The 13,049-nt window shown below is 42.9% G+C and overlaps 1 protein-coding gene across 1 annotated transcript in view; it reads right to left on the reverse strand.

Annotated features, from left to right (window-relative positions):
* pcnt (pericentrin) overlaps positions 1–13,049 on the reverse strand; it is a gene marked incomplete at its 5' end in the record, with an annotated part of 28,415 nt that overhangs the window by 4,049 nt on the left and 11,317 nt on the right. The window contains 27 exons of the mRNA XM_083906399.1: positions 123–252; positions 535–692; positions 837–1,097; positions 1,180–1,352; positions 1,482–1,584; positions 1,694–2,028; positions 2,123–2,288; positions 2,394–2,564; positions 3,512–4,516; positions 4,604–4,783; positions 4,889–5,041; positions 5,167–5,340; positions 5,436–5,672; positions 6,043–6,063; positions 6,597–6,704; positions 6,882–7,114; positions 7,628–7,870; positions 8,032–8,194; positions 8,292–8,473; positions 8,588–8,760; positions 9,048–9,208; positions 10,290–10,436; positions 11,010–11,162; positions 11,460–11,564; positions 12,014–12,085; positions 12,194–12,391; positions 12,585–13,026. Of these exons, the coding sequence (XP_083762525.1) occupies positions 123–252; positions 535–692; positions 837–1,097; positions 1,180–1,352; positions 1,482–1,584; positions 1,694–2,028; positions 2,123–2,288; positions 2,394–2,564; positions 3,512–4,516; positions 4,604–4,783; positions 4,889–5,041; positions 5,167–5,340; positions 5,436–5,672; positions 6,043–6,063; positions 6,597–6,704; positions 6,882–7,114; positions 7,628–7,870; positions 8,032–8,194; positions 8,292–8,473; positions 8,588–8,760; positions 9,048–9,208; positions 10,290–10,436; positions 11,010–11,162; positions 11,460–11,564; positions 12,014–12,085; positions 12,194–12,391; positions 12,585–13,026 (5,647 nt within the window). The remainder of the gene's footprint in view (positions 1–122; positions 253–534; positions 693–836; positions 1,098–1,179; positions 1,353–1,481; positions 1,585–1,693; positions 2,029–2,122; positions 2,289–2,393; positions 2,565–3,511; positions 4,517–4,603; positions 4,784–4,888; positions 5,042–5,166; positions 5,341–5,435; positions 5,673–6,042; positions 6,064–6,596; positions 6,705–6,881; positions 7,115–7,627; positions 7,871–8,031; positions 8,195–8,291; positions 8,474–8,587; positions 8,761–9,047; positions 9,209–10,289; positions 10,437–11,009; positions 11,163–11,459; positions 11,565–12,013; positions 12,086–12,193; positions 12,392–12,584; positions 13,027–13,049) is intronic.

Here is a 13,049-nt window from a genome sequence, read left to right on the forward strand (position 1 = left end):
GAGGGGAGTCATCTTTCAGAGTTCAAAAAGAAAATGAATTCCACTAGAGTCCAATTTTCAAAATGGACACCACAGAGCCATAACAAAATGTAATTCCAGTATGCATTTGATGTGGTTCTTACCTCTTTCTTTTCCTCTTCCTCTCTGTGTTTACGGAAACCCAGATCTCTCTCCTGCTCCAGCTGCTGTTGAAGCTCCTGGCCTCGGGTTTGCTCTGCCCTCAAAGCCTCCTCGACTTCTTCTATAGCAAGTCTGCAGAAGAAAATTTTAAAAATAAATAACATTTAAAAAATTGGAACTTTAATTCACTTTTGAATTAAAGTGAAGGAAGTTCATATTAGCCAGATAACAACCTAAAACATACAGAAACAACTCAAACGGAAGGGATAAAATACACCAAACCAAAGAGATATCAACTGGATAACTGACATTTCACAGTATGTTCCCTTTCCTATGCCATGCTGACTTCTGTCTGATATTCAGTTTAATGGAGATGTTGTGCTTTTGTCCTTTAGTTTTACTATGCAAGTATACCTGAGTGTCTGCATTTTGTTACTTTGCTCTTTCTGAGTGTCCAGAGCACATGTCAGTTGTCTCCGGCTCTCCTCGAGCTCTGCTTTGAGTTGGGATTCAACTAGTCCATCGTTCTGTATCTGATCTCTGTGCCAGTCCTGTTCACCTCTGTGGTCAGTCTAAAGGAGGAAGATGGAAAATCAGAAGACAACCAAATGAAACTTGACATTTGTCATAAAAACTTAGGTAAAAGAACAGGCAATCATTTGGGGGGGGGGGGTTGTTAGCTACAGCAGTGGACAGAACAGTGCAGTGAAACTCACTTGTGTGTTTCTCTGTGCCATTCGACAAAGCAGTTCTCTGAGAGCGATCACAGTCTCCTGCAGTGCCCTCTTCTCCTGCTGCCAACTCATGGGGGGGTTAGAGGACGATTTGTCCAGTGTGTCGATCGGTGTGGGGCCATCTCCGCAGTAATACTGCGTCTGACTGAGTGAGAAGGCATGAGGTTGGGCGGAGGAAGTGGCACGCCGTTGGGACAATGTGAGGATTCTGCAGCTTTCTTGATAAACTTTCTTCAACAGACCCTGCAGACAAATCAGAAAAGATGTTAATGTTAGACTTAATGTCAAATGAACAGAATTACCGCCAAGTGTAGATGAAGCCCACCTGAAGCTCAGGTGACAGCAGGTCATCGCTGAAGCTCATACTGCCTGCAGCACTGTCCGTGTTAGCCGTCGGGTTCATTCCTCGGCAACGGAGGTACTCAACAAACTGAGCATCCAGTCTTTCAGTCTGTTCAAGCTCTACTCTCAGCCTGGCACCCAACTCTGAACTTACATCTGAACCACAAGAGAAAACAGTTAACTAAACATGTGTGGTGCTGCATTATATTCTAACAAGTGTTGTCTGTGTAAATTAAACAGATTAAACCTCATTCATCTGCCCCAAATTCCAAAGCAAATACTCACTGCTTCCATATCCATCGCTGGCCCACTCAGGTGCTGACAGAGAGGTGGTTGAGTCAATTGGGGATGGAGGGGTTGTGAGGTCAAGTGCTTCCAAATCAGGCACCTAAAACATAAGAATTAAGACACATGTTTAAACAAACCTGGAAAAAAAACAAAGACAATTTTCACAGAATGAACAGAGAGAAACATTTTAAAGCGGTCAGATCTCATACTCTGTCAGTATCCAGAGAGTCAAGCATGGAGAAGTTGTCAGAGACGGACAATGAACGTGGGGAGTGGGAGCTCTGTGTGGCTAGCTCTGGCGTGATAGTCCTAGAGTGTAAAGACTCCATCACAAGCCTGGGAGAGGGCTTGGTCTGAGGCAGATCCAGGCCTGTGCTGTTGAGTGCGCTGAGCTCAGACAGACGAGAGGCCAGGACAGAGGCATGGAACCTTTCTGGGATTCTGTCCTCTGAGCATTCGAATTTCCTCAGCACCTCTGGAGAACTCAGAGAGGCTTCATCATGAGATCCACTCACAATGTCCTCAAAAGCTCTTTGAGAAATGTCTGAAAATGTATGAAATTGAAAACCACCATTAGAAGAACATGCTGCGATGCCAATTTCATTTTTTTAAACAGATGAATATACTCAGTGTTTTACCTCTTTGTTTGTATCCTTGTTGAGAGTACTGTTGGAGTTGCTGTAGTTCTCTTTGTTGACAGGCCAGTTCCTCTTCCTGCACTGCCAGATCCTCCTGTAAACTCTGAAGCTCTGCCTTCAGTCGCTGGTTATCAGTCTCCAGGTCAACAAGGGCACGGTCTTTGGTCTGACAGAGGAAGAGATTAAAATCAAGGAATAACATATTTAATAGAATCTTTGAGGTATATGACCTGTGTCGGATATAATGTGCTTAGTTACTACATATCCCCACCTGTCCTTCCTCGTGTAGTTTCTCAGCCCTCTCCGCACTGGTGTTCAGACCTTCTTTCACTGTGGCCAGCTCTGTCCTCACGGCCTGATGCTCTGCTCTCAGTCTAATGAGTTCATCCTCTCTCTGTCTCAAGGCCGTGTCTGCTTTTGCCAGAGTAACTTCAGCATTTGTCTGTCAAAAAGAGAATTATCTGCCGAGACTGTCTCCTTCTGCAGAGCTTCTGCTATGTTCTAATATTTACTTTTAAAACACTCAATATCAGGATTCTTCATGAAACCATGCTAATTATACACAGTATAAAAAAAATAAACAGTGAAAATGGTCTTTGTTCACAGTCAACACAATTTTGTTGGAAAAAAACCCCAAAGACAAATAGAATCAATGCATTGAAACACTAGAGTGCTTTTACTTTGAAGGAGAAACAGGAAGTGCTGCAACAGCAACTGTGAACAAAGACCATTTTCACTGTTTATTTTTCCTGTGAGAACTTTGCAATGTAACCACAACCTGAGCACCATATGTTGTATACACAAGTTAAAATCCTATACATCTGCACTCTTGCATTAACTACTAAATATATATTAGAGTACACTGAGACCATGAGGGCTACATTTGCCAAAAGAAGCTCGACACAACGTATAGACATGCAGCAAGCAAAACCCCCTCATTTCAGCCTCCACTTAAAATAAACACGACTTATTCTTACCACATCCTGCCACGACAGAAGTAAACACAAACATTGAAAAGCCAAAAATGCACCAGCTTTAAAAAAGAGGAGATGGCAAAGATTTGTCCTCTCTCTTCCTCATTTTGGTGAAACTTCCTCCGCATCAGACTCTGCAGTCTTAGAGCGATGTAACACGTCATTACGCTCCTAACTATGACCAGATGTGGGCTCGCTTGCAGTGACTAACACAGCAGTACGCTAACAGAAAAAAATGCGACAGTAATAGTTCTGGTCTGGACGGAGGGCCCCTTTAAGCAGGTTTATAGAATCATCTGTCCAACTTTGCAAAAACCGTGGCACTAATAATAGCTCAAGTTAAATCGAATTTAAATCTTTTTCTGGTTTTAATACCTTTATATAAAATGAGGTTTTGTGTAATAGCGACACTCACCAGCAACTCTTTTTGAGCTTCCTCTTCACTGGTTTCCTTTTCATTGAGCTGAACCATCAGGCCCTGGACATGATCTCTCATTGAAGTCACTTCCTCAGTGAGTCTTTCAATTTCCTCCTGGAGTTGTCGCTCCGTCCTCTTAAGTGCATCATTTTCATCAGAAAGGGCTCCTTTTTCAGTCTCAAGCATTTTAATCTTCGCCCTTTCGACAGCAATCAGTTTCTTCATGTCAACCAGCTCAGCTCTTAACTCCTGGATCTGCCCCTCAAGCTCAACACCAGTTTCTCTGAGGAGCCCCATTTCTGTTTTGAGAGTCTCGGTCTCTCTAAGCCTTTCCTGTTCTTTCTTTTGGAGTTCAGTGACAAGGGTATTGAGATGTGCTTTCTCCTCGTGCAGGGAGACCACCTCTCCAGCTTGAAATTGCCACCGGTCCAGCTCCTCCTCGGTTAGTTTCCTCTTGTCCTTCTCCTCTTCTACCTGGGCTGTCATCTCCTCCAGCTCTGCCTCCTTTAGGTCGAGGAGGCCTTGGAGTTCGTTTGCTTTTTCTTTCTCAGCTTTCAGCCTGTTCCCCAACTCCTCATCGTGTCCTCTGTACTCTTCCTCCTGGGTCAGCAGTAATCGCTCCAGTCCCTCTCTCTCTGCCACTGCGGTCTCTAGCTGACTCTGCATTACTTTGAGACGGGAGTGAAGGGAACGGGACGAGGCAGAGTGAGTCAGACTGAGCTCTTGCTTTAGGCTGCTCGGACCTCCCCTCCTCTCCTGTTCATGGATGGTATAGTGGTGAGGTTCAGGGCTGGGAGCTGGTGAAGGATTAATGCTGTCACCGTCCTGAGAGTCGCTAACTTCATGCACGTTGGGGCCCAATGTGGCAAGTTCTTCCTGCAGAGTGCTGATGACCTCATGAAGGCGCTCCTCCTCTTCCTCTTTGTCCTGGCGTACTCTTGTGATTTCAGACTGAAGATGCTCCACCTGTGAGTGAAGATCTTCAACCTCAAACTCCAGATCCTTGTGGACAGAGGGAAAAAATATGATTTTCTTCACCAACTCGTCAACTGTGTGTATTTATGTATTTGTGTGTATTCTCATACTGACCTTGTTGTCCTTGGTGTTTTCCAGCTCCTGTTCAAGCCTGTGGATTTCACTGCTGAGGTGGTCGATCTCCTGGTTTTTCTCCTGGAGAAGCGCAGAGGACAGAGTCTCTTCCTTTACTTCCTCCACCTCACTTTGTTCGTCTTTCTCCTCCTGGAGTATAGTGAGGGCAGACACCGTCTCCTGCAAGTGAAGTTGTACATGCCATTTATAATCTAAATAAACCAAAATATATTTGCCTGATCATCACTTGCAGATAATTTATTGCTTTAAGTAAGTAGCTCTTACCTTAAGTTCAGCAATCTGATCTTGGAGCTCATTAACGTGAGCTGCATTCTGATTGGACAGAAGCTCCAGCTGTAGTGCGAGGTGTTTACATTCAACCTCTTTGATGCTCAAGTCTCTCTGCACATTGTCCAGCTGGCCGCACACAACCTCAACCTGAAAGACATAACATTATTGATTACAAATGCACCATAACAACGTCTCATGTTGTCGATATAACATTTTAAGCTTTCAGTAGTGTTTAGTTTTGGTTTTAAAAGATGGCTCTGGCTGTTACAGACCTCCCGCTCTTTGTTCTGCAGGCTCTGCTGAGCAGCATCCAGGGCATCCCTAAGCTCCTGGGTCGGGTCACGCGTGTTGTCATGGTAACAGTGTCTCGTCTCATCCAGTTTGGACTGCAGGGCAGAGATCTGAAGCTTGTTTGAGAGCTGTTGCTGCTCCAGTGCCTGCTTATCCTGGCAGAAAAAGAAGAGTTCAATATTGAGGGGGGGGGGGGGGGATTACTTTTATGCTGACACCACATCCAAGCACAGTGTAGATCAGTTCTTACTTGTGTGAGCTCCTCCTCACGCAACGTTGCTTTGTGAAGCTCTTGTTCAAGTTGACTAATAGATCTATTATTCTCTGTGTTATTGAGCAGTGCTTGCTCGAGCTCTCTGATTCTCCCAGCCAGCTTGTCAATCTCTTCGTTGCGCTCTGCAAGATCTCGCTGGGCCTGCTGATTGGCTGCTTGCAAGGAGGCATGGTCGTCCATCCTGTCTTTGATGATGGCTTGTAAACCTTCTACCTGCAAAAGACAAATGCAACAAAATTCAGGATAACACATTTCCAAACATTTATGTAGAAAGTCGATTTGAGAATCACATTTTTTTAAATCTAAATAAGCCATTCAGGATGTGCAGCCTCTGGTACAACACACTGAAGTGAAGGCACTTCAGAAAGCAGTGACATGGAGGTGAGGGACAAATGAAGAAAATTAATATGTACGGTACTATATTAGCAAATGGACAATGAAATGAAAATGAAAGACCCTATGGCAAGCACTAAGAGTATAAAATTAATCTATGGATGATTGCAATGAAGATATGATTTAAAATCCACACCATGCACAAGAGTCAGAGGAGCTAAGAGAATGCGGCTATGGTTAGATTTCATACCTGAAGAGCCAAGTCCTCAAACTACAGCAATCCATTCAGCACAGGGACAAACACATGGTAAAAGTCAGGCTCATAAGCAAACACAACAATAGATCACAAAATGACAAACCATTTAGCTGTTTTATAATCAAATCATAACATTAGACACGCATCACATCAAAAATGCCACACCAAGTATTTTATACAAAACAAATACTTGGTGATCATATAAAAGGATAATAACATATTATGTTATTATCCCGTTATTTGATATGAACAGATTTCAAGGCGAATTAGCCCGTTTGTCACCTGCACACATTCATTTGATCATGGAGTGGCCTTTATGCAAACATTAGTGAGGGAGGATAAAATCCTCTAGACATCTGTCATATGTCTGAAAGGATCAAGCACGAGATTTAGGCAAAACCAAATTAAATGTAGTTTGCAGTTGTAGTCGACACATCAGCTTTAGTGTCCATGTCTGAACAGGGTCGTAATCTGGTTAGTAGTGTAAAAAAAAGAAAAAGAAGCACAACCTCATGCTTTATATGTACACTTGCTTTAAAAGACCTTACCCTGTGTCCTTTGGTATCCACACTGGCAGTCTGTCTGAGTTGGGCCTCCAGCCTTCTGATCTCCTGCTGAAACTCGTCTCTCTCATGTTCACGCTCCACAGCTTGCTCCTGTACATACAGGCATACAACTATATTCAAGACAGTGTCCACGACATTAGGTAATAACAGGAGAATTTGCCTGCAGCCCCTCTCACAAGTCACTAGGAAAATGTGAAGTGGGTTTGAAAGGGGAGACTGGAAATAATATATGCTTTTAAAATATAGAAATATAAGAAATTAAATCACCTCTATGAACTGTCGTTCATGTTTGAGCTGTTTCTCAAGTGCTTGCACACGCTGGCTAAGGTCATCCGTGTGGGTCTTGTGGTGAAGCTCTGTCTCCAGACCCTTTGTTTCTTGTTCTTCCAAATCTCTTTCCAAGGCCCTGAGGCGCTGAGACAGAGATCTGTGTTCCCTCTCAGCCTGCCGCTGCAAGTCCAGTCTGTCCTTGGTCAAGCGCTCAGTCTCTGCTAGTAGAGCTTCAAAGAGGGGAAGAAAGATAATGAGAAAAATTGTTTCAATGTAAATACATGCAATGAAAATCAGTTTAAGAGCAGGCAAGTCAATAAGAGGAGTTAAATCATAAAACAATTAAACACACCGTGCCTTTACTCTCAAAAAAGCACTGAATGCATTCTCTTGTAACAGTTTTGATCTAAGCATTGTTTGAGCGGAAACTCAACAACAAATCACAGCAATCCAAGAGCCTTTGCTATAAGCTACTGACGATGGTAGATTACAAACAGCAACCTCACACAACACTGCAAATATATGGCATAATTTAATCCCCCACTCTCATCACACACGCATACAAACTCCACTCTGACCCACAAACCTGAATCAGGATCTAAACTGAGCCAATGGCCTACGGAGAGAAGACACATCTGAGCACAGACATTACATGAGTGCATGGACGAGCTCACTAAAGAGGTCATGTAAGACTTAATACAGACAGACTCACGTGATATATCACATGTGTTTCTTTGACTCACCTTTCTCCCGCTCCCCCAAACCAGAGGAGAGATGTTCCTTCTGACGCAGGAGCGTCGCATGCTCCTCAGTGAGCTCCTGATGTTTCAACCTGAGGCTGTCCAGCTCCCTAGCAAGGCTCTCCATCCGATGCCGCTTCACTTTCAGATCCTTCAGCTCCTCCACCAGCCTCTCTTCCTGCACCTCCTTCTGCTGCAAAGACTCTTCCAAGACCACTTTCTCAGCCACGTAGCCCGCAAGGAGTCCTAACCATGTGAAAGGAACAAATAAATCAATTAGGTTTTAACGTTGGTTCAAGAGATGAAACTGGAGTACAGGCAAGAGAGGAAGATGTGTATCGTGGATTAACTTCTGTAACTTGGCAACGAGAAGAGTAAAGCAAAGCTAACAAGGATGCAGTGCTGACCCTCTGCCTTGTGGAGCTCCAGCTGGAGTTGACTCTTGAGTTTCGCCTCCTGGTCGAGCTGCTCCAATAGGAGCTTGTGCTGCCTGAGGAGCTGGGCGGAGTCTTCTCTGCCCTGAGAGAACCGTTCCTCCAGAGAAAGATGGACATCATGCGTTTGCTCCAGCTGGAGATAAACAAACAAACACACACAGAATGACTATGTCTGCACATGATGTTGAACACATGTATTGTTTATCAGTGGCTCTATACACATCATGTACCTGAGTGTTGGCCTGGTTGAGAAGCTCCAGTACCATGCCAATTGTGTGCTGTAGTCTGCTGCAGGCGTTCAAAGCTGCTTCCTCTCCTTCAGGACTGATCTGAGAATCTGAAACCAGCAGGCTCTCACAGAACAGCTGGGTCAGCTCCAGGTCCTCTCCTGACAAGTCTCCAACTGTTATACCTATGGGGGAAAAGTAGATTTGCAGGTTAACACGGGCCACTTGTTCTTTGAAGAAATTCTAACATTTCCTGTTGAATCGGAATGAATCTGATTTTTTTTTTTTTTTAAACTCACCCGACTCTTCAGCATCTTTTATTCCTGCTGAGCTCTTGTGTTGAGTGGCCTGCTGAGATGTTATGGTTCTGGCACTGATCTTTTGTCCAATCAGTTCTTCTGTTGCAATGGTGCTGCGAAGCATCTCAATCAGCACCTTACCAAGCTTTTCGTTGGCCTTGTGCAGTTTGTGTCTGATAAACAAGAGTGAACATCAGACAAATACACACATATGTCGTCGCTATGTTGGGAATTATATTATTTGGCTTAGTCCCACATCCTGCATTTATGTTTAAGTAATGCTTGAAGAAAAAAGTGCAGAAAATATTTTTATCATATATTTCTTTAATTTTTCAGCTTGGTAATACATAGTGAATGTGCCAAATCCAGAAATGCAAACTGTGCAAATTAATGGATCAAATCAACCAGTATGAATACAAAACATTTGCCTAACACAACACATACAAAGAACATGCTGTACCTCTCCTCTTTGGCCGACTGCAAGTCACCAGTGAGCATTTTTAGAAGGTTGCCTCCCTCCTGACTTTCTCGTTCCCTTCGTTGGAGGAGGGTGTCCAGGGTCTCCATCTCGGCACGCTTCCCTTCCAACTCTCCCTGCAGACAGCCAACCTCTGCCCGCAGCTGGAAAAAAATAATTAACACAGAGAGCCTGTTAATTCTACCAACACTAACCCTTTTAAATTCCCCAATCCCACCTGTGCTACGGCTTGTTAAGACACATACTCTGATACTCAATCTCAGGAAGGTAATGGACTGAAAACAGACCAGACAATGACAATGACAATGACAATGACAAGACAATGAGTTGCTAATCCCAAATGACAACCTCAAGAGTCAGACAATATAGTATTAGCAACAACAGATGAAAACTCACAAGAATAAGAGCATGACAAAAACATTAGGCATGTTCTGCAGACGCATACATACCGACTATTACCAGACATCATTGGCAGATCACTTTACCTAAACTTTAAATCAATGCTGGGGTTAAAAAAAGCCAGTGTTTGAATGAAAAGTGTTTCTCCATCTGGAGTCATTTTTCACTTACCTTTCCTTCCTCAATCAGTCCAGTGTCTCACTCTCCTCTTACACCATGCCTTCCCTCTCTTTTTCCCTCCCTTCACACAAGTCTCATGCAGCCACCTGCCCCAGCAAACAATGTAGTTGCCCTGGCAACAGCACCCTCCCAAACTCTCTTAAGCTTCCCTTTGCTAACCTCCTGGGTGTGTGTGTGTTAATATCTCACTATATAAAGCCAAGCCAGGCAGGAGTCATGGAAACATATACAGTATATATAGTGGTCAAAATAGTTCCATGAGGAAATAGTGCTTCACATTTCCACAACAAATAAATGGAAATTTAACCCAAAATATTCACAAATGTTATAGCCTAAATAAATGGCTTTGAGATTTTTATTAGATTGATAACAAGTCAACTAATTTCAGCTTTACTCACCACTTTATCCAAAACAATGTGGATGCAAAATACTAACAGTGACACAAGAGTATTTGTTTTTCTTTTTTGTTGATATACTGTACATCTAAGACAATAGAGGGAGGAAAATGTAGCCTATGGAAGTAACCAATCAATCTTTGACATATCTTCCATTTTGCACATCCTTTTCTACCATTTCTTGGCTTTCTTTTAAAAAAAAACATAAAAGTGTGTAGTGCTTTCATGTATGAGAGTATGTGTCCAGTACCTGGGCCACTACAGCATCAAGCTGCTGCAGCTGGGCAGTGAGTTGGCTCATTTTGTCTGTGTAGCTCTGCTCCTTCTTCTGTTGTTCAGATGTGAAGCTCCGCCTCATGTCCTCCAGCACCGCCTCCTTCTGCTCCTCAAACTCAGTCTTCAAATAAAGAAAAATGTGAAAACAGAATTAATGGATGCAAATCTAAAAAGCCATGTCCATCTCACTGGCTTGTAGCCAACTACTACTAATGTTTGCAGTTTAAAAAAAAAATACTTCCAGCCATAGGACCTATATCAGTGGATTAAAAAGCTTAAATCCAACCTCTTTTAGCCACCGCACAGATGAGAGCAACATAAACACACATGACCCAGCAGCACACAGATGTAGAGCAGAGAGACAGATGGAAAGGACACTTCCTACATAACAGTTTATGGTGATGGTGGGATTATGTGGACACTGGGTTTGAATAAAGCTCCAGTGGGACAGCGTCCAAAAGAAAGAACGAGCCTTTGAACCGAAATGGCAGTGCCACAAAAAATTCAAACAAGCACTCAAAGGGAAATAAGTATAATTTACAATTAAATATATTTTAAAATACTATCCTAATACTTAAAGAGATAATCTTGATTGCATGCAGCCTTAAAAATGTGTTCAACTTCAGGGATCTTATAGAAAACGATGTCACAAAAGTTTTTTTTAACCATCTCTCTCTAACATCTACTCCTTTACCTTCAGTTGATTAATCCTCTCCTGCAGCCTCTCCTCTGATTGGGCTTTGAGGAGCTCCACCTCTTCCATGAAGTGTTGGCGTTGCCGTGACGACGACTCGTCAAGCTCTCTGCGACATGCCTCCAACTCTCGGGCAGAGATGCCCCTCAATTCCTACGGCAAGACATGCATTTGGTTATCGAAGAATATATGAAAGTAACTGGTCAAATGTTGAGTGTTTTATTCACAGAGGACTTTGTGCCTCCACACAAACGCACCATTATAACAGATGAACAATGACTCTGTGTAATCCTGCCCCTAATGGGCTATAAGAGCAACACAAGCAACAGACAAGAACTTGGAGACAACCATTAAAGACAGAGCAGAGTGTTGCAGAGCTTGGGTCATCATTTTCCCTGTAAAAAGACATAGATCCACTCACAAAAACACACACATGTAATCTGACGCTACCTGTAGCTGAAGTTGATGTTCTTCTACAAGTTGCTCTTTCTCAGCACTGTAGGTGTGCGAGAGCTCCTGGAGAGCAGAGCTGTGTTGTTGCTCAAGCTCCAAAACCTGAGAAAGAAAACAGGATATAATGTCACATCTTCTGCTTTAAATTATATCATCAACTGGGGGAGAAACTCAATAGAATCTTGAAGATGATGTTATATAGGATGTTGTTAACTATGGGACAGCCATGCAGCCAAAAACATTAACTTAGATAATCATTTTAGGACACAGAATTATGTTGTATTCTACAAAAGATTTATTTGCAATGTAATAATGTAAAAATTAACCATCCCTTTAGCCTTTATATGGGCGTCCCAAACAAACATGGTTGCATCCACAAGGACTGTGTTTTTTGTTTTGCAGTGTAATCAGGTTATTTATTTCTTATGAATGTACAATTAAGATGGACTTGTGAAAATGGTGCACACGTGCACATAACCATTGCCAGTGTACTCAAGATTAGACACTTAAAATTCAGGCTATTTAGGAAACCAAAGTAACTGGGTAGGTACCTGCTTCTTCAGAGTTTCCAGGGCATTGCAGTGTTCGATGTCTAAGGACTCTTTCTGAGCAGCCAGCTCAGTCTGTAAGCACAAGTTATGAAAATTAATTTGGATAAAAGTCAACAGTAGACGTGGTCAGTTAACTGTATTTCTGTCGATACACCAGAACAACCCACTTTCACTCCTTACCTTATGAACAAGGCTCAGCTCTGCTGCCATAGCACTGAACTTCTCCAGATGCACCTGGGCCAGCTCCTTCCTCAGCTCCTCTCTGGTGGACAGCTGATCAGCAACATGTTGCTCAATCATCTGCTGACATTCTGACTTCTGGTGACTCAAATCTTGATAGTGCTTCTCTTCAAGTAGTACCATTTCATCACGCAGTGTCTAAAATGAAAGGGAGCAGCCTCATAAGTACTTTAATGTCTTTTAAAATGAGTAAACAATTAAAATGTTGGTTTCTGCTGGATTCACAGACTTAAATGACACCATAAAGTGTATAGGTTTTCCACAATCATACTGGTTTAAATATAAATATAGACTTGATAGCGATAATCACAATGCTCTAGCGCCTCCTTACTTGCACTTCTTTCAGGTATGTGGCCTCTAGAGTGTCCATATTGCCGAGCATCCTCTTTTCCAAATCATCCATCTCTTCTTGGTGTTTATGAGTTAACTCGGCCTCCAAAGCCTCCAGCTGAGCGAGACTGGTTTCTTGAAATATGGCCTCCAAACGTTTATGTTCAGCCTCTGCTTTGGATTTGAGGGCTGCTTCCAGGGCAACAATGTCAGTGTTGTGTTTCAATTCAAATTCAGCAGCCATTGCTGTAATCTGAACTCTGTGACTGGCACTGAGAGAATCTAGCTGTGCTTTGTGTTCGGCACCCAGTGTTTCCATTTCTTGAGTGTGTTTTTTCAGTATTGCTGCCCTTTCATGTTCCAGCTCAGTTTGATGTTTGTGCTTTAGCTCAGCCAGCGATGTTTCATATTTCTTCTCCTGCTGTGCTTTTTCCCCTTCAAACCTGAATAGATACAAAAAGTAATC

This window comes from Microchirus variegatus, assembly GCF_963457635.1.
Source record: "Microchirus variegatus genome assembly, chromosome: 2".
NCBI lineage: Eukaryota > Metazoa > Chordata > Actinopteri > Pleuronectiformes > Soleidae > Microchirus > Microchirus variegatus.